Below are 19,669 nucleotides of genomic sequence, written 5' to 3' on the forward strand. Positions count from 1 at the left end.
GTCCTATGACTCCACGAAACCCCCTACCTGCAGCTCCAAGCAATGCTTTTGTTTCTCGGAGATCTGGTTTTTCAGTGCTTGCTTTTCCTTGAGCAGATTCTCCAGCGACAGGTTCGACCAGTCCAGCTTCAGCTCTTCGCACCTGGCCTTCAGCTAGGATATGGGGGAGACAGACAAGGAAGGTGAGTTTGGACGTGAGCCACCCCAGCCCCCAGCCCCGAGACGCTGGGACTCCCGTTGGGGAGGACGCACCAGCTGCAAACTCTGGTTCCTGAGCTCGCCATTGTCTTTCTCCAGCTGCTTGGTTTGCTCCTTCAGCTGCTGGTTGTGAGCCGAGATCTCCTTCTGAGCCTGGATAAGGTCGTTGTACGTCAGTGCCTTAACACCCAGCTATGTTGGTGGGGGGACAGAACATGGTTAGACCCCCACCCAGTATCATCCTGGCGACATAAAACAGGGAGCATCAGTTTGGGAGCAGGGAGGAAGTTCAGGAAAACAAAAAAGAGTGGCTTGTCTTCTCCTCGTGCCGCTTTCCATGCCAACTCAGGAAGCCATGACCCTGTTGCTGCTGCTGCAGCTGCTACAGAGACCACCCACCCCACTGTGTTACAGTCTCCCCTTTTCTGAGCTGATGGTCTTGAGCATACCCTTGGGGGGCTTGCCTGGAGGGACTCAGGTTTACATCTTTATTGCTTCGTGGTGGTAATAACTGTTCCTTTGTTTGGTAACCGTATGCTTTGCTGTTGCAAGCTGCCCTGGGACTGTACGGTGAAAGGCGCTAAATCTGACACAGACAGGTGTAATGTGTCTGAAATTGTCCCATCCCAATTGATATCAGGACCAATGCATGGGGCAGGGCGCTCTTCAGATCTAAGCATTTTGCACAGAGATAGGGAGGGGATAATGATCTGGGAAGTGGGGGGCCCTGTATAGCTTGCGCAAAGACCACTGCACTGTGACTCCAGGCTAGAAATGGGATTGGTGTGTGCAATCTAGATGTGGCCTGAAGGGAAAGAGAAATAAAAAAAATACCAGCTGCAAGGAAGATCAGCTATGCTATGGGCATGGGTAAGAGGGTAATCAACCCATTAACCAGAGGAAGAAGAGTTTGGATTTGAAGAGTTTGGATTTGATATCCCGCTACCTGAAGGAGTCTCCAAGCGGCTAACATTCTCCTTTCCCTTCTTCCCCCACAACAAACACTCTGTGGGGTGAGTGGGGCTGAGAGACTTCAGAGAAGTGTGACTAGCCCAAGGTCACCCAGCAGCTGCATGTGGAGGAGCAGAGATGCGAACCCGGTTCCCCAGATTGAGTCTACCGCTCTTAACCACTACACCACACTGGCTCTTGGAAAAAGTGGGAAAGTGGAGATGGAATGTAGAATGGTCCCGACCTGACAGCCACAGGCCTTGGAAAAAGTGAGACAGAGGATCTTACGCACGTGGTATGCCAGATTAATAAACGTCAGGTGCAGAAAGTACACCCATGGTGACGAGAGATATATATCAGTGAATGTCTGAATGTAAGACTATGGAGGATAGTAATGACTGGATCAGGGGTCAGCAACCTTCGGCTCTCCAGATGTTTTGGACTACAATTCCCATCATCCCTGACCACTGGTCCTGTTAGCTAGGGATCATGGGAGTTGTAGGCCAAAACATCTGGAGAGCCGAAGGTTGCCTATGCCTGGACTGGATAGTCGTGTGTGGCTACAATCTAGCTATAACATGGAGGTCCTCCTCCGAGGGCCTTCTGGCAGTTCCCTCACTGCAAGAAGTGAGGATACAGGGAACAAGGCAAAGGGCCTTCTCAGTGGTGGCACCCTTCCTGTGGAATGCCCTCCCTTCAGATATCAAGGAAATAAACAACTACACAACTTTCTGGAGGCATCTGAAGGCAGCCCTGTATAGGGAAGCTTTTTAATGTTCGGTGTTTTGTTATGTTTTCATATATGCTGGAAGCTGCCCAGAGTGCCTGGAGTATAATAAATATTAATCAACAACAACAAAGAAGAAGAAGAAGAAGAGTTTGGATTTGATATCCCGCTTTATCACTACCGGAAGGAGTCTCCAAGCGGCTCACATTCTCCTTTCCCTTCCTCCCCCACAACAAACACTCTGTGAGGCGAGTGGGGCTGAGAGACTTCAGAGAAGTGTGACTAGCCCAAGGTCACCCAGCAGCTGCATGTGGAGGAGCGGGGATGCGAACCCGGTTCCCCAGATTACGAGTCTACCGCTCTTAACCACTACACCACACTGGCTCAACAACAACAATGTATGCTCTGCAGAGGGCATTCTCTGTCTCTGTCTCTCCCCACCCCCACCCCCGGCCAGGCCACTCCCCACTCCTACCTCATCCAGTTTCTGCTGGAACAACCGCTTGATTTCTTCCTTCTGAGCCTGGCAGTGAGTAAACAACTGTTGGGCCTTCCCCAGAAGTTGAGTATTCTTCTCCTAGAACAGAAGCAGGGACAGGAGAGGGTGGGGACACAACAAGGTTAACAGGTGCATACAGCACATTATCCAGTGTAAAGAAATGGTACAAAAAGGGATTTGTAAGTAGCTAAAACAAAACTGCATGTGAAATGAACCTTTTTACAAAAGTGAGTTGTAAGGCACTGTTGTATGACAATGACAGTTTCTCCAAACATCTCAAATTATTTACATTCCTTCTTTTGCATCCTGTTTCAAGCTTCAATGGTAAGAAAACTGAGAACTGCTGCAAGACGGCAGCTGTAGATTCCATTACAGCCTCTCGCTTGACTTTTCAAAACTGTGCTAATTATATCTTTCCGCAAGAGCTTCAATCAACAGAGCTTCGTTGCCTCTCAGGGCCAAGGGTTGAGTTTCAAAATTCCAAAAGGGGCGATTACGTTTCTACTCAGAAAAACTCCCTGATCAGGCTTAAAAGGAAGATCCTACACAGCTGCCGAAAGGAGGTCTGTCTCCTTACCTTTTCCTGTTCCAGTAACTGCTGGAGGTTCGCCTTGTACTGAGGAGTCTTCATGTACGTCATGAACTGCATGTACTGGATCTTGAATGAATCTGCGTAAGACCAGAGGAGATGGAGAACAGAAGAACATCGTCAACAACAGGCTTGCATTCAGCACCAGCCTCCCCCATCCCTGTCTCAGTAGAACAGCGGTCCAGACTCCTTTAAACTCAGAGACAGCTGCAGCTCCTATTTGAAGGCTCAGTCCAAGGACCTCTGGTGCTGAAACAATATCTGAGCTCCCTTTATATGGAATCTCTAGCCCAGTGTTTTTCAACCTTTTTTGGGCAAAGGCACACTTGTTTCATGAAAAAAATCACGAGGCACACCACCATTAGAAAATGTTAAAAAATTTAACTCTGTGCCTATATTGACTATATATAAAGTAATTTTCCCACGGCACACCAGGCGACATCTCGCGGCACACTAGTGTGCCGCGGAACAGTGGTTGAAAAACACTGCTCTAGCCTGAGCCCTATATGAGCTGTCCATGGTGCTACTGAAGATAGAATCACAGGTCCTATTCAAGTCCCCCAAGGGCTGGTGCTGAAACAATATTTGAGCTCCGCTCATATGGAGCATCTAGCCTGAAGCCTCCATGGAGCTATCCAGGGTGCTGATGAAGTCTCACACTTCCCTATTTGCACAAACCTAAACACACCCACACCAACCATGTGGGTTGGCCTGCCCATCAAGAAGGGGGGAAGCCCTCTTACCTAGCAGCTTCTGGAGTGCAGGCGGGGTGGGGGTCACCAACAGCTGGTTTGACGAATGCCGCTGCACTTTAGGAGGTAGTTGGTAATATGGACTACGAGGTGACCTGTAAGCATCTGGAAGGGAGGTGACACAAGGCATTAAAATTCTCACTTTGCTTTAGAAGCCCCACATAAGGAAAACAGGAGGTTGTGGATTTGTGGTGAGGAAACAAGCTGGGAGATGGCTTGAACCACAAGTGGAGGAAAGATGTGGTTGAATACAATCAAACACTGGTGAGGGCTCATCACCAAGCCTACCTATGAAGCCTTAAATGGCTCATGACTGCTAGCCACTCAGGGAACAGGGCAACCTGAACAAGACAACTTTAATATTGCCTCTACCCAAACATGCTGCCTTTCTACAAGTGGGGCAGCACTCGTATAAGTCAACATGCCCAGTGAGATTTTGAAGAAATGCAGCTATTATTAGTTCATGGCCAGCATGACTAAGCCACTTCTGGCGAACCAGAGCAGCGCATGGAAACGCTGTTTACCTTCCCGCCGGAGCGGTACCTATTTATCTACTTGCACTTTGACGTGCTTTCGAACTGCTAGGTGGGCAGGAGCTGGGACCGAACAACGGGAGTTCACCCCATCGCGGGGATTCGAACCACCGATCTGATTGGCAAGCCCTAGGCTCAGTGGTTTAGACCACAGCGCCACCCACGTCTTTTACCTGGTAGGAACTAGGGCTGGGCAATTTATTGATATATCGCACAAAACTGGTTTGAAGTCCTTCTCGTGATATCTGTTTCAGAATTTCTGACCTGGCAATACAGTCATACCTCGGGTTGTGCTCGCTGCGGGATAAGAACGCGCAGAACCCAGAAGTATCGGAATGGGTGCGCAGGCGCAGCACTGCGGGTTACAGACACTGCGGGTTGCGAACGTGCCTCCCGCACGGATCGCGTTTGCAACCCCGGCGTCCACTGTATATCACAAATCAGGATGTGTGTGTGTGCACAAACACACACTGTAGGAAAAAAATGTGAAGCCAGCCAATGCTACTCTAGATTCCTACACCCCCGTTAACTCTGCCAGCTCAGCTCTCCCCTGACTCCTGCAGGGGGCAGTGAATCACAAGAGCAGGTGTCAGCAGAAATCAGGGTGTGGGGAATCCGTGAAGCCAGCCAATGCCTCCACCTAGTTCCACCCTTATTTCAGACACTGAGATGCATCAGTATATCACGATGTTGAAAACTAGCTCCATCCTTATTCCAGACATCATGAATGTTGAAGACCAGATATTGCCCAGCCCAAGGTAAAGGTAAAGGTATGCCTGACCGTTAGGTCCAGTTGTGGACGACTCTGGGGTTGCGGCGCTCATCTCGCTCTATAGGCCAAGGGAGCCGGCATTTGTCCGCAGACAGCTTCCAGGTCATGTGGCCAGCATGACTAAGCCACTTCTGGCGAACCAGAGCAGCGCATGGAAACACCGTTTACCTTCCCGCCGGAGCGGTACCTATTTATCACCTTGCACTTGACGTGCTTTCGAACTGCTAGGTGGGCAGGAGCTGGGACCGAACAACGGGAGCTCACCCCGTTGCAGGGATTCGAACCGCCGACCTTCTGATCGGCAAGCCCTAGGCTCTGTGGTTTAGACCACAGTGCCCCCCAAGTCTCTAGCCCAGCCCTAGTAGGATCAAAATCCAAGTGCACATTTAAGGAAAGTAACACCTTTTAAACTAGCTTTATTCTGTGAATTGCCCTGAGACCTCCAGGTATAGGGTGGTATATAAATTCATTCATTCAATCAATCAATCAATTAATAGCTGGCCCACACTACAACGGTGTTGGCTAACACCAAACAACTTTGCAGCTCACCCTGAGGAGAAGACGAGCAGGCCTGCGAAACCGTCTGAGCGTGGAGGAGCTCCAGGGCCGTCTGGTTCCCCTTGGGCTTGCGCTCTGAGCTCACCATGTTCATTTTCTTGGGGCGCCCGCGCTTCCTGCCGGCCATTTTCCTCCCCTTCTTGCTCAGCTTCTTCTTGCGGGCTTTGGACGGAGATGGCTTTTTGATGGCGTTGGCCCCGGGGGCCGCCTCTTCTTCAGCACCATAGTCCTTTGTTCAACAAACAGATAAATAAGAGGACATGAAACCGGAGAAAAGCAGAAGCCCTTCCTCGAGAAGTTGCCCAAGGGCTCTCTGTTGCTCCCAGAGGCATGAGGACTAGAATCTTGTGCTATACTTATGGGAAGGGCTGGTTACTGCGGGGTGGTGCTTGTTCGCCTGCACTTCCAATTTCAAATTAAAATATAAAAAAGGCTTGTTTGAAAAGACTATTTAAAGAAATATTACAGTATGATGAACTCACGGCCAGATTTGAGCTATGAGCAACTGAAGTAAATAGATTATAATATTATGGTTGTGATTTGATAGAAGAGAAGGAGCAGCAGAAGGGTAGAAACAACAACTCCACGGAAAACGGGGTGGGAAGTTGACAAAAATAAGAGAAAAGACGAAATTGTGCTTTGATTGCGTATGTTAAGAATGTTGAAACTTAATAAAATATGATTGGGGGGGGTGGGAAACTTTGTTTAAAGAAATGGCGTGCTGTAGATGTTGGGATCCCCCCAACACCACCCAGAAACATGCTGCCCCTCTGATGTGTGCCTGAGCCTCGCTGTTAGGAAACTGCAACTGTCCACACACAGTGGATTATTCGTGGGATCAGACCTTGCTCTCTTGGGCCTTTGTTGGTGTTGTCGTGTTGCTCTTGCTTTCTCGTTGCTGGCGACGTCTAGCTGCCTCTTGTTCCTCCTGCGGAGTGTAAACATTGAGAGAGTGAGCACGGAGAAGGCTGGAGGTGGAGGAGAGAGAGAGGGAGAGAGGGAGAAAAGACAGGGAAATGTCCCCCTCCTTCCAGACAATACGAGGTGGAGGACACCCAGGAAGAGCGTGCCACTTCTCCTCTTGAAAAGAGTAAGCCAATGGGCAACTCCACTGTGCGTGAAAATGTGAGCCTATCTCTCCCCAGCCTTTCCAACATAGGGCATCGGAGGATTTTGAAACAGAACGTTGGATAGTAGTCAACCCATTGGGAATTATTTAACTGTGGTTCCAGCATCGGAGAGGTTGGACTAGATCAGGGCTTCCCACACTTTGGTCTCCAGCTGTTTTGGGACTACAATTCCCATCATCCCTGACCACTAGTCCTGTTAGCCAGGGATGATGGGAGTCGTGGTCCAACAACAGCTAGAGACCCAAGTGTGGGAAACATTGGCCCAGATGATTCTTTAGGGTCTCCTCCAGCTCTGCAATTCCATGAGTCCATGCATACCAGCCACGGGAGAAGAGCGCTATTTTGAAGCTTCCACGACTGCAATTAGGTTTAAAAAGTAAACCGGCTATTGTCAAGCACTATGCCACTTACCCTGAGTTTTGGATTTTTGAGACTAGAGAAGTAGTTTTCAAGCTAAAAAGCAACGACAAAAAGAAAGAGAGAGATCGGTATAATAAATGAATGAATAAACCTCCTCAGATGTTCCAGGTGTTTCAAAGGGGCATTCAGGCGTCGTCTCCCTAAAAACTACACCAAGAACCCGCCCTTAAAATATCATCACACCAGCATTAACTCTTTTACAAACAAAATGAGAAGTCTTGTTTATTTTTTCCCTATGAAATTTATATATGACTTGATTGTAAAAAAGAAAAAGGGGGAAAAAACCACCACTCAAAAATACTTTACAGAAAGCCGCGCCTAAGAAGCGGACAGAACTTGTGTTGATGGACCGCTCTCACAGTGCAATGGCTGAACAACGGGAAACTGCAGAGCTTTTGACGCTGTGTTCTTGGGAACCGCGAGAAGCGACAAACAGTCCGGGGGGGACGGACTTCCTGCCTTAAATCACCAAAAGGCAAAGATAAAAGGTTACAATCCAACTAAATAAATAAATGCAAAAGAGAGGCGTTCCAGTCCTAACACGGAGCACCCAAGAACTTTTGAGTCCCTTCCAGCTTGACAATTCCGTAATTCTAATTCTCTGCGGAACGTGGTTTGTGGATTTCGCTTGCTGCTGCCCAAAGGTAAAGGTAAAGGGACCCCTGACCATTAGGTCCAGTCGTGTCCGACTCGTGTCATCTCACGTTACTGGCCGAGGGAGCTGGCATACAGCTTCTGGGTCATGTGGCCAGCATGACTAAGCCGCTTCTGGCGAACCGGAGCAGCACACGGAAACGCCGTTTACCTTCCCGCCGGAGCGGTACCTATTTATCTACTTGCACTTTTGACGTGCTTTCGAACTGCTAGGTTGGCAGGAGCTGGGACCGAGCAACGGGAGCTCACCCCGTCACGGGGATTCGAACCGCCAACCTTCTGATCGGCAAGCCCTAGGCTCAGTGGTTTAACCCACAGCGCCACCCACGTCCCCTGCTGCTGCCCAAGCCACCCCTTTTATTTTTATTGTATATATTTATTAAATTTATATGGTGCCCTTCATCAAAGATCTCTGGGCGGTTCACAGAATGAAATATAAAATAAAACACAAGTAAATAATTAAACCAAAGCAACAAAATAGTAACACCCCCCCCTTTCCTGATTCCACCATGAACACAAATGCACAACGTGAAAACCGGTGTTGGGCTGAACGTTGATTTTTTGGTATAACAGAGTATGGTCAATAGCATTGGCTGAGAAACTAACATGCCAGGTGAGAGGGGCAAAGGGCAAACACAATCCATATTCCTTTTATAATATATGGCACAAGGTTTACTGAATACATAAATTGTTCAGACTGTGGCAGGAATTCACCCAGCACTCATGGGAAAATGTGGCGTGATCTGTTAAAGATTAATCAAATGAAACTTTTAACACGTGGCATGCTGAAAGTCTGCAATTTCATCAGGGCAAGCTGCCATATTTTTCGCTCCATAAGACGCACCTAGTTTTCAGAGCAGGAAAACAAGAAAAAAAAATATATTCTGAATCACAGCCTCCTCGGGAAGAGAGCAATCCCCGCAGAGGCTTGGGAGGGAAGTTGCCCGCCAGCCAGCCACATGGTTGGTGGGGCAGAGCTTCCTTCCTAAGCCTCTGCAGGGATCACTCTCTTCCCACGGAGGCTTGGGTGGCTTTCTCCCCACTTTTTTCTCCCCCTCGCCAAGCAGCACAGGTCCCTGGCAGAGCAGCGCGGCTCTGCCCCCCACCCCAAAGAGCAGCCCAGGAGCGCGCGGCAACAGCGCACAGCCTGCCCGCTGCTGATAAACCTTCCTGGGGCTTCAGGGGGAAAGGGAGGCTGCCGGCAACCCGGGGGAGGTGCAGGGCAACGGCGCCCGCCACACTCCGGCCATTCGGCCCCAGGGACCACACATTCACTCCATAAGACGCACAGACATTTCCCCTTACTTTTTTGGAGGGGGAAAAGTGTGTCTTATGGAGCGAAAAATAAGGTATTTGTTTTTTACTGTTGTAACAATTACTTTCTCAAAAAGTATCTTCTGTACCGTGAAAATAAATAAAACTTTTTTTAAAAAAAAAATGCACAATAAAATTAGGCTGATGATGCTCACCACTGCCATTTGCAAATAAATTAATACACAAACTTATTCACACTGACACACCCTCCCTCTCAACACTCACCACCACCCCCCCCACTCTCACGGACAGCCCCACACCCACCCACTGCCCCGTGTGCAGCTACTCACTATGGTTCGATCGATAGTATGCAGGTAGTAAGAAACAGGTTTCCCGGTCCATGAGACAGACCCTTTGAGTGGTGACAGTTCTACAACTCTCATAATAGTGCCGATATCTTTTAGGAGAGGAGAAAGATGGGAGAGGGTTAAAAGAGGAAACAGGAGCGCCAGCCGCTGAGCACATTTCAGAGTGACACCCCACCCTTGGTGCATTTTCACTAGGGAATTCATTTGCACAGGAGCCAGGGGTGGACACCAACTTAGATGCCTTTCAAAGAGGACTGGGCAAATTGACGGGGGGAGAAGGCTGCCAAGCCACAATGGTCAGAAGCAGTAAGTGCTGTTCTGAATACCAGCTGCCGGAAGCCGCAGAAGGAGAGAGAGCTCTTGGGCTTGGGTCCTGCTTTCAGGATTCCCACAGGCGTCTCGCTGCATGAACAGGATGCCGGACTAGAACTGGCCTGATCCAGCAAGCTCTTCTTATGTTCTTTTTTTTAAAAAAACAACCAAAAGCCTGCTTACATACACCAAAGATGGGGGATCTCTAGGTGTGGTTGAGTAGAAGGCCATCGGCCAGGGGTGCTGCAATTTGAGACTCTTAATGTATGGTTTCCCAAACGAGGGTCTCCAGTTGTTTTGGGACTACAATTCCCATCATCCCTGACCACTGGTCTTGCTAGCTAGGGGCGATGGGAGTTGTAGTCCCAAAACAATTGGACGCCCAAGTTTGGGAAACCCTGCTCTGACAACATCTGGCAGAGGGATCAGAGACACACAGAAATTTCCTGTTCCGAGCTAAGAATTAGCATTCGTTGTGTGGTATCATTAGAGCACGGAATGCCTTTTCTTAGAGGCGAGGTGGGGAACCTGCATCCCTCCAAGTATCGTCATTCCAGGAATGCCTCTGTTTAGAACAGGCATCCCTTACTGGGAGTAGAGATGCCTCTTCTTAAGATGACGGGAGTTCTGTTCAGATTTCACCCCTCCCTACGCTGCAGATATAGGATTGTTGGGTCAGGTGTCTGTACGCAATGCATTTCAGCTGCTGATTAATGTTAGAGCTATATAAGCGGAAAAGGAGATACGCTGTTTGCTCCCTTCCTCCCACTAACAGCGATGTTTTATTTCGGCGTTCTCTCCGAGGAAGAGAAAGAGGAGCCATGTTTACTTTGTACTGTTATGTTTGATTTCGTTGCAATAAATAGGGATTACATGTTACACCTCAAGGCTAACGCTTCTATTTTGGACTCTGCTGGTCGTGTGCTCATGTCCCAGGAGGATATGGGTCGCATCAGTGTGACGGGAGGCCGGAGTAATGAATCTCGGGCGACGCTGCATTGGGGGAAGGCACAAGGCCTCGGCGTTATCTCCCAACAAGTTCAAGCCCGGGGACATCCGAGGGAGCAGGCACAGTGGCTGCACACCCAGCTGCTCACGCTCAGTTAAAAACCTAACACACTTTTAAAATAGAGACAGGCAGACAGACATTAATCTTACCACTCAAGTTTCGACTGTTTATTCTAAAGTTCAATGGTGCAAAAGGTTTCGAGGATACGATCTGGCCACCTGTCAGAGAAAAAAGCAGGAGCAGAGCCCAGGAGTTAGTTACCCTAAAGCAGCGGAAAGGGCACGGGTCAAATTTGTGCGTTCTTATGTCAGAAAGGCAAGGCTTTAGGAACCTCTCCTTTCCCCCAAATCATTGTTTCTTGCTAACGTAAAATCAAAAGGCACAGGCAAACGAAAGGCAGGGAACATAAATCAAAAGTAAACAAACCACAGAGAGAATGCATTTGGCCAAGAAACGGAAGACACTTCAGGAGTTGGCCCTCTCTCCCTGTGGTGCAGGAATAGGTGGACTCTGGCTACTGCAGAGGAAAGAACTCGCAATGACACATTTCCAGGACCTGAAACATTTCCCTGCCATCGAGTGGGATTCTGCTCCTTACGGGTCAATTTCAAGTATGCGCCACACTCTCTTCCCCCGCTAAATTGCAAAACAAAAAAATGCTTTATGTGCTGCATTGATTTTTCTACGTTATCTGCTCTCTGTTAATTTCGGAAACACAGTATTGCTCCTGCGCTCTGCACCTCTAATCACGTTTTCCCTCTTTCTTTTCCGCCTGCACTTATGATTTCGTGTTAATAACCATTTCAAGAATCTTACCGTCAGGGAAGCTCACGGGTGCTGCACTTAAACCATCTCCCCCCCCCCTCCAAGTTGCACATATGGTTTTATATGAACTGTGAGCATTAGGAGTTTGGCCTTGAAATCTGAAGATAAGGGATCCCCTACCCCCCCCCCCCAAAAAAAATAACCTCTGAAGTGATTTACAGGGCTCAAGAAAGCTTCCCTAATGGCTGCATATTAATTGTTTCCTTTCAGGTCACAGGTTAATTGCTCTTTATACCGAGGGCAGAGCCTGGTGGCGTTGTGCGACCATATTCACCAACTAAGTGTACTTGCGGTCTTTTTAAAAAACAACAACAGCACAGGTAAATACAGCAATTGAGGACATGAACCACTTGCCACATCTAAAGCTAGACCTTTTGTCTGAAGAGCTGAATGAGGGAGAGGAAGAGCAAAACAGGGGAACAAAAAAACATGTGTGAAAGCTTTTAAGCAACAAATCTTGGAGCAGCCAAACCACACTCGCACACAGGCACACACATGAACATTCAGATCAGCCCTAGCAAACTGGGCCCAGCCCCAGCTACAGCGGCTTCTGGCAAAATCTCACTGACGTGAGAGCAGTGTTTGAAATTAGCCAGGAGCTTTCGACCACTGCAACCATGTGAACATGCCTGGGCACCACAATGGTGCCTGGCATCTACACCATCTGGAGGCGCATGCCTGGGGATCATTGGATTAGGATTGTAATTCCCCATCCTGTAGAATTCTATCCGTTGTATTTTATCTGCGCAATCAGAAAGAATTTCTGGAACCAAAATGCTTTCTCTGTGCAGCCTGAGCTGGAGAAGCCACCACTAAGAAAAAGAGGGTGGAACATGCCAGCAGATATGTGGACTGTCCCTGGATCAAGTGAACTTTTCTTCTTTAAATTCTCAAAGCTCTTAACCAGGCTCGAGGTTGTCTTCTGAACTAGCCAGATGCTTAACTGATCACCAACCACAGTCAGTCCGTCATTCGGAAAATAAGACTTTAGAGCCGTCTTGCCCCCAAAGGGGTAACTAGGCATTGCGTTTTGGTTTGAGGAGCCATTTGGCACCTAGCTTATTTATCAGAGTTGCCAACACTGCGTCAGAAGGAGATTTATTCTGGAAGCCTATTTCTATTTTTTAAAAAAATGCCAGCCAAATGCAACCTTCTGCTTTTTATTACATCAGTCTTCCTATACTATTCTGCCAGGTGGGTTAACAGTCACCTTGTTTTTTTTAGTTGTATATCTATGGTATTTTTCTATTACTCGGTCATATCACTGGAGAGAAAAACATTGTAAAGGATCTGCCATAATGTGTAACAAACCTATCCATTCTTAAAGAAATCAGCCCCGAGTGCTCACTAGAAGGACAGATCCTGAAGTTGAGGCTCCAGTACTTTGGCCACCTCATGAGAAGAGAAGACTCCCTGGAAAAGACCCTGATGTCGGGAAAGATGGAGGGCACAAGGAGAAGGGGACGAAAGAGGATGAGATGGTTGGACAGTGTTCTCGAAGCTACTAACATGAGTTTGGCCAAACTGCGAGAGGCAGTGAAGGATAGGCGTGCCTGGCGTGCTCTGGTCCATGAGGTCACGAAGAGTCAGACACGACTGAACGACTGAACAACAACAACAACAACAAAATGTACTTAAAAACTGGCATTTGTGGTTATAATACAGAGTGAGTCTTTTAAAAGAGGCCCCCGTGGAACATGTGTACACTCTATCCATGGGGCTTCTTTTAAAGGACTCGCCCTGTATAAAATTCATTTAAAAATTGCACATGCGCACACAAAGAATTGGGCCCAAATCACCCAACTGGGGTGGAAGGAAAACCCCAAGACAAAGGGTGAGAAGAGAACAAAGCTTTTGCCTGTCACCTGTGAAAGAGAACTGCCCCCTGTGGCTAAGCCCATGAGACTGAAGAAGCCTGGAAGGCTGAAATAAAAGCATCTGGGAGGGAGTTTCACAGCCACCAGATCGCATTTCAAGAGCAGGTGTCAAGTCCTCGTTTGTGGGTTGTTATAATTTTTACAAGGTGAGATAAACCTGAGCCAGTTTTCTGGCGAAAGACAAAGACTGGGACTTACAGTGGCTGTTTTTATGAGAGGGTGAAAGGAAGTGGCTGGCCACTGTGGGAACAAGGATGGGGGGCTGAGAAGGATGTTGACAAGCTAGAAGGTGCACAGAGGAGAGGAGGGAGACCAAGATGATCAAGGGTCTGGAGACCAAGCCTTATGAGGAACAGTTGAAGGAGTTAGGTACATTCAGCCTGGAAAAAGAAGAGACTGAGAGGGGATAGGATGGCCACCTTCAAAGATCTGAAGGTGGAGCAAGCTTGCTTTCTGCTGCCAAACCAACAGATTCAGACTGCAAGAAACGAGATTCCAGCTAAACAACTTCCTGGTGTTAACAACTGCTTGACGGTAGAACGGACTCCTTTGGAAGGTAGCAAACTCTCCTTCACTGGAGGTTTTTAAACAGAGGTTGAGTGCAATTCTTTAGCTGTGAGTCCCCGTTCATATATCTATGAGCTACAGCTCCCTGAGCTTTGGCTGTGCTGGCTGAAGGGAGCCAGCGTTCAGGAACGTCTAGAAACACGACATCAGTTGCCCCTGCCTATATCCGTTCTAGGAAGCCGGTTCATTGCAGGCAGAACAGCCACCTCCGACATACAAAGAACATACTCATTGCTGCCACCACACAACTGAAAAAGCACAACTGCCATCCCAACAGCGGAGAGGCCGGTGGAGAGGACGCGACTCATTACCTTCCTTCATGTTTGCAAATCGCTCCTTCAGCTGATGATCCACCTCAGGTCCAAAGGCAAAGTTATTCACAAAAATAACGCTGTAGGGTAAAGAGGAGTTTTAGTAAAACATGGACACACACTGTCTTGCTTTTGCTGCTGCAAGGGGTGGGGGGGGAAGGGTGCACATGTGTGTGTGTGCGCACACACATGCATGCACGCACACACACACACATGTACAAGGCAAGGCATAACATAGCTTTCAGCTCCCACATGTGTTTCAATAAAGCCACCCCAGAAAATACGGGGGAATGTGTTCTGCATTTGTAAAATAACTTAGAAGAAAAGACCAACCACATGGTGCAATTCAGCAGTGCTCCATGCAACGTGGTCTGGGCTTTTTAAAAAGCATTAAATACATCCCGGTCACACACTCCAAGCCTGACACTTCCCACGCCCCCAATTTTAGTACCTCAAAACCCACTTCCTTCTCTACAGACCCTCTCAGGTGCCGAGATCAGCAGAAGAGGCCCTCTTGGCAGTTCCACCTCCCCTCTGAAGTTCAGGGGTGGTGGCTGCCAAGTTCAGAGAGGGCCTTCTCAGCGGTGGCCCCAAAGCTGTGGAACTCCTTGCCCACAGAGGAGCATCAGCCTGGACACTGAGGTCCAGCTCCAAGGGCCTTCTGGAAGTTCTCTCACTGCAAGAAGTGAAGCTCCAAGCAACCAGGCAGAGGGCCTTCCCGGTGGTGGCACCTGCTCTGTGGAATGCGCTCCCATCAGATGTCAATGAGACAAACGACTACACAACTTTTAGAAGACACCTGAAGGCAGCCCTGTATTGGGAAATGTTTAATGCTCAATGTTTTATTATGTTTTCACATGTGTTGGAAGCCGCCCAGGGTGCCTGGGGAAATCCAGCCAGGTGCACGGGGTATAAATTATTATTATTATTATTATTATTATTATTATTATTATTAGAACCTTCAGCACACAGCTTCCGGAGGAATCACAGGTTTTTGCCCCAGATCTTTGACACCGAACTCCATATTTTTAGGACCCACATCTCTTTGTGGCCGTGAGTTGTTTCAAACTGTTTTGACTGCTGTAACCTGCCCTGGGATCTTAGGGTGAAGGACAGTTAAACAGCAACCACCACGGCCACCACTATCCAGGTGAGACCCTGAGCGGGATGCCCTAAGCCAGGGTTTCCCAAACTTGGGTCTCTAGGTGTTTTTGGACTACAACTCCCATCATCCCTTGCAAGCAGGACCAGCGGTCAGGAATGATGGGAGTTGTAGTCCGAAAACACCTAGAGACCCAAGTTTGGGAAACACTGCCCTAAGCAAGCCAGCACTCCCTCCTCGCAAAGAAGTGAGACGGGGGCAACACTTCCACCGCCCATCTAGCACCCAACGAGTAAGGAGCGGGGGCAGGACGAGCAGGCAAACCCCATACTGGGACAGAGGAGCTTCTTGGAGGGAGCCGTTCTGCGCCCTGGGGGTCCTTGTTGAAAGACAAGAGCGCCGTACCTTGTGTTTGCGATCCTCTCCCGCCATTCTTCCGAGAGGAAGTCACCCCTTTCCAGCTAAGAAGAGGGGGGAGAGAGAGAGAACGAGAGAAAACGGAGTTTGACTTTCTTGTTTTAACTCAGCCAACTTTTACTTTCTTTCTTTTTTAAATAAAAATTTATTGGTTTTTCCACACAAAAAGAAAAAACAACAAATAATAACAATCATTCTACATATAAAAACAAACACAACAAGCAACACAAATAACAATCGAATAAAAACTAATACATACCTCACACACAGGAACACACCAATCTATTAATTATGGTCTTGTTTCAAATCTTATTTGGGGGGACTTCCCCCGTTCTCTCTTCTGCGTTCAATTCTAATTTACTTTAGTAACTTTGTAACTAGTTTAACTAATCATTCACCATTATTCTTAATCTTCAAATAAACATCTTATATCATTCAACTTATGAATATCAAATAAAACATCATATTGCAAATCTTAACTTCTTATATCCTTTTTTCTCTTAACTCAATAGAACTATTGCTCTTATTACTTCTAATTCCTACCTTAAAAATATTAAATCAACACATTATCATAAAAACCTAGATATTTATTCCCTTCTCCAAATCGGTTATTACCCTCTGACGTCACAGAGTACCATGGTTAGCCTTCCTGATAAATCTCATAAATTCTTTTACCCCACCCCCCTCCTTACCATCTTCCCTCTTCCCAAACTCAGCCAACTTTTACATCCCTGGCAAAATGCAGCTGTGCTTGCTACCGTGCCCGAATGAGGAAAGTCAGACAGGATCCTCCTAAGACCAACCCACAATACAGATTTTGGAATATATTTGGGCCACTGACAAGGCATTGAAATAAGGAGATGGAAAGGAAGAGTCACACACCCCTTATCTTCAACCAGACTCTTCCTACTTTTTGTTGGGGGGGGGGGGAATAGAGAGATCGGAACAGAAGCCATCACATACACAGGCTCCTATTAAACTGCTGTGTGTCCCCTCCCAACCTTCCCCATCTCGTTTCTCTGGTCACAATGGCGGAAACATAATCTGCTTAGTGAGCAGCAAAGGGGGGACACCATCTGCACCAGTTATTTCCATCTTCCCAAGGCAAGGAGGGAGCCAAAAGACAGCAACTGGCTTGGAGGATATCCACCCCAAAGCTCTCTGTTTATGCAAATCCATGAGAATAAATCTGTGCCTCCGCAGAGGAATGTTCAAGGCGGCTGACTCTTCCGTTTAAAAAAACCCAACACAAATCCATGTGCAATAATCAAAGAAAATGTTCTCTCCCGTATCGGCTAATTGTTGGAGGGGTCGCGATAAACTTGGCGCGTGTTATCTTTCAATGTGGGAATGTATGTTGGTGCAAGATTGCTGGAACTTAATTTTGGAAGAAATAATATTACTAAAGAAACTGCAGCTTGCTGTGCAAAATTATAGTTACTGACTATTTTTGGTGATACGAATTGTAGATATATTGTCAAAAGAATTGGTATTAAACGGCTCAGGGCCACAGAACCACAAGGACTGCCTCTTTCCATATGAACCTGCCTGAACCCTGAGACCATCATCTGAGGCCCTTCTTTGTGTGCCTCCTCCATGACAGATCCAGAGGGTGGCAACAAGAGAACAGGGCCTTATTGTGATATTATCTTGTGAACCGCACTGAGACCTGCATGCATATAGGGTGGTATACAAATTTAATAAATAAAAAAATAATATAAGTTAAAAATAAACATGTTATTGGCAGCATGAATAGTAATTTCAACTCAAGTCGGAAACTAACTGTAGACCTCACATTGGGCGCTTGGTGCCATTCGCTCTGGAACAGAGCTATAATGGGAGAAAATTGCACATAATTTGAAAATTTGACAAGGACCTTCCAGACGCTTTACATATGAACTCCTAAGCCCTTGTCCCTGACCACCAGCCATGCCAGCTGGAGCGTAGCAGCCCCTGAAGGGAAGTTGCCCATCCCTGGGGTCTAGAAAAAAATATCAGAATTGTAGAGTTGGAAGGGACCCAAGGGTCATCTAGTCCAACCCCCTGCAACGCAGGAATCTCAGCATCCCTTGCTCTCAGGAGAGAATGCCTCTTCTAGACAGAGGGATCCCTCCATCTTTCGCAAGCGGGAGGAAAAGGATTAACAAGCAGCACTTTGAACTGGGGCTTGGAATCAAACCAGAATCCTCCACAAGCCAATGAACCGTTCTGGGTGACACCGTTCCAGATCAACTCCCCAAACTCCTGTTTCAGTAGAGATTTTCAATTCAGCTGGAATTTTCCAAACTTAGCCAGGAAGCAAGCTCCTTTACACACACCCTACCTCCCCACAACACAGGCAACGGGGTCTACCCAGCAGAGACCGCAGAAGGAAATCACGTTTCATAGCAGGCAGGGGGTGTGACTCTGCCAAGAGAAAGTGGGGTCTGTGCAAAATACATTAAGAAGGAGCAAGGGCAGATTTCCAGCCGTCTATGGAGGTGGGGGTTGCAGAGGAGGGAGTTTTGGACTCCAAAATAAATCTGAAAAGAAAACCCTCCGTTTGCAGCAGGGGAAAAGTGTGGCCAGGCTAGCTGGCTGTAACGTAACGCAGACATGGAAGGGAGAAAAACCCTGCATACCGAGAGCCCTCTCTGTGCACGACACTTGGCTCACAAAGACCTGTTTGTTCTGCCTGGAAAAGCACACACAGCTATTTTTGAAATAATAATAATAGTAATATTTCTTAGACACACACTCAAGAGCGGCAGGAACCCAAAGCTACGGAACGTGGCTCTGTTTCAAAGCTATGGAAGCCGCTGGAGAAGGGCTTGGGTATTTTGTTCCTCTCTTTTTTTAAAAATTTCTGAGTGGTAAAAAGTTCCCGCTCAGGAGGAAAAAAGCAGTGTAAAATCCAGAACGGCTTAATATCTTGCAGAGGTTTTCTTTTTCCTTTTGCTGCAAAAGGAGCAGACTGTTAAAATTGCCTCTCTTTTTTGCAGGGTGGGGAGAGACAAAGGAAACTGCGTACCCTTGAGTGCCCCCAAGAAAAAAGCACTGGACTCACACCCCAAAACCCACCAAGTTTTTTTTTGGGGGGGGTTGTGCAAGTGACTCCCAATTCCCGTGCAGAAACTAAAAACAGATTATTTACACACTCCGAAAAAGAATGCCAGCTTCAGCTTGGGTTTTCCCCTCCAAGAAAAAGCTGTACCAATTTGGGAGGTTTGAAGACCCTAAGTCAGGGGTCCCCAAAACTAAGGCCCGGGGGCCGGATGCGGCCCCCATCGCCTTCTAAATCCAGCCCGCGGACAGTCCGGGTATCAGCGTGTTTTTACATAAGTAGAATGTGTCCTTTTATTTAAAATGCATCTCTGGGTTATTTGTGGGGCATAGGAATTCATTCATTTTTTTTCCAAAATATAATCTGCCCCCCCCCCAAGGTCTGAGGGACAGTGGACCGGCCCCCTACTGAAAAAACATTGCTGAACCCTGCCCTAAGTCAGGGGTCAGCAACCTAAGGCACATGGGCCAGAAGCAGCCCACAGAGGTTGTTTGACCGGCCCATGAGCCACCCCCCCACCAAGATTCCCGCTCATGCGCTGCGCTAAACCGGCGCAGCGCAGGGACTCGAAAATCACGGGCACACAAGCGATCCAGCCCAGGCAAGATAAACCTTGCTGACCCCTGCCCTAAGTGGTGGTGAGCAACCTGCCTCACCCTAACGTGTCAAAGGCAGGAAGAGAAACTGGGGAGAAGTACGTAACCATCTTGAGCAATTTGGAGGATAGATGTGATATATTTGCTGCTGCTGTTGTTGCTGCTGCTGCTAGGCTGACATGTCCCTCTCCTCCTCCTGAATTAT

At 47.8% G+C, this 19,669-nt stretch overlaps 1 protein-coding gene across 4 annotated transcripts in view; it reads right to left on the reverse strand.

Annotated features, from left to right (window-relative positions):
* The window catches only part of DOT1L (DOT1 like histone lysine methyltransferase), a 66,410-nt gene that overhangs the window by 19,893 nt on the left and 26,848 nt on the right, over nucleotides 1–19,669 (reverse strand). For all 4 annotated transcript variants that reach the window (XM_033136466.1, XM_033136465.1, XM_033136464.1 and 1 more), the window contains exons 8-19: nucleotides 15,814–15,869; nucleotides 14,307–14,386; nucleotides 10,876–10,944; nucleotides 9,388–9,494; nucleotides 7,121–7,162; nucleotides 6,424–6,507; nucleotides 5,571–5,808; nucleotides 3,708–3,821; nucleotides 2,953–3,044; nucleotides 2,352–2,453; nucleotides 253–390; nucleotides 28–153 (exon numbers count right to left, since the gene is read on the reverse strand). In XM_033136466.1, the coding sequence (XP_032992357.1) occupies nucleotides 28–153; nucleotides 253–390; nucleotides 2,352–2,453; nucleotides 2,953–3,044; nucleotides 3,708–3,821; nucleotides 5,571–5,808; nucleotides 6,424–6,507; nucleotides 7,121–7,162; nucleotides 9,388–9,494; nucleotides 10,876–10,944; nucleotides 14,307–14,386; nucleotides 15,814–15,869 (1,248 nt within the window). The remainder of the gene's footprint in view (nucleotides 1–27; nucleotides 154–252; nucleotides 391–2,351; nucleotides 2,454–2,952; nucleotides 3,045–3,707; nucleotides 3,822–5,570; nucleotides 5,809–6,423; nucleotides 6,508–7,120; nucleotides 7,163–9,387; nucleotides 9,495–10,875; nucleotides 10,945–14,306; nucleotides 14,387–15,813; nucleotides 15,870–19,669) is intronic.

This window comes from Lacerta agilis, chromosome 18 (assembly GCF_009819535.1).
Source record: "Lacerta agilis isolate rLacAgi1 chromosome 18, rLacAgi1.pri, whole genome shotgun sequence".
In the NCBI taxonomy this organism is placed as follows: domain Eukaryota; kingdom Metazoa; phylum Chordata; class Lepidosauria; order Squamata; family Lacertidae; genus Lacerta; species Lacerta agilis.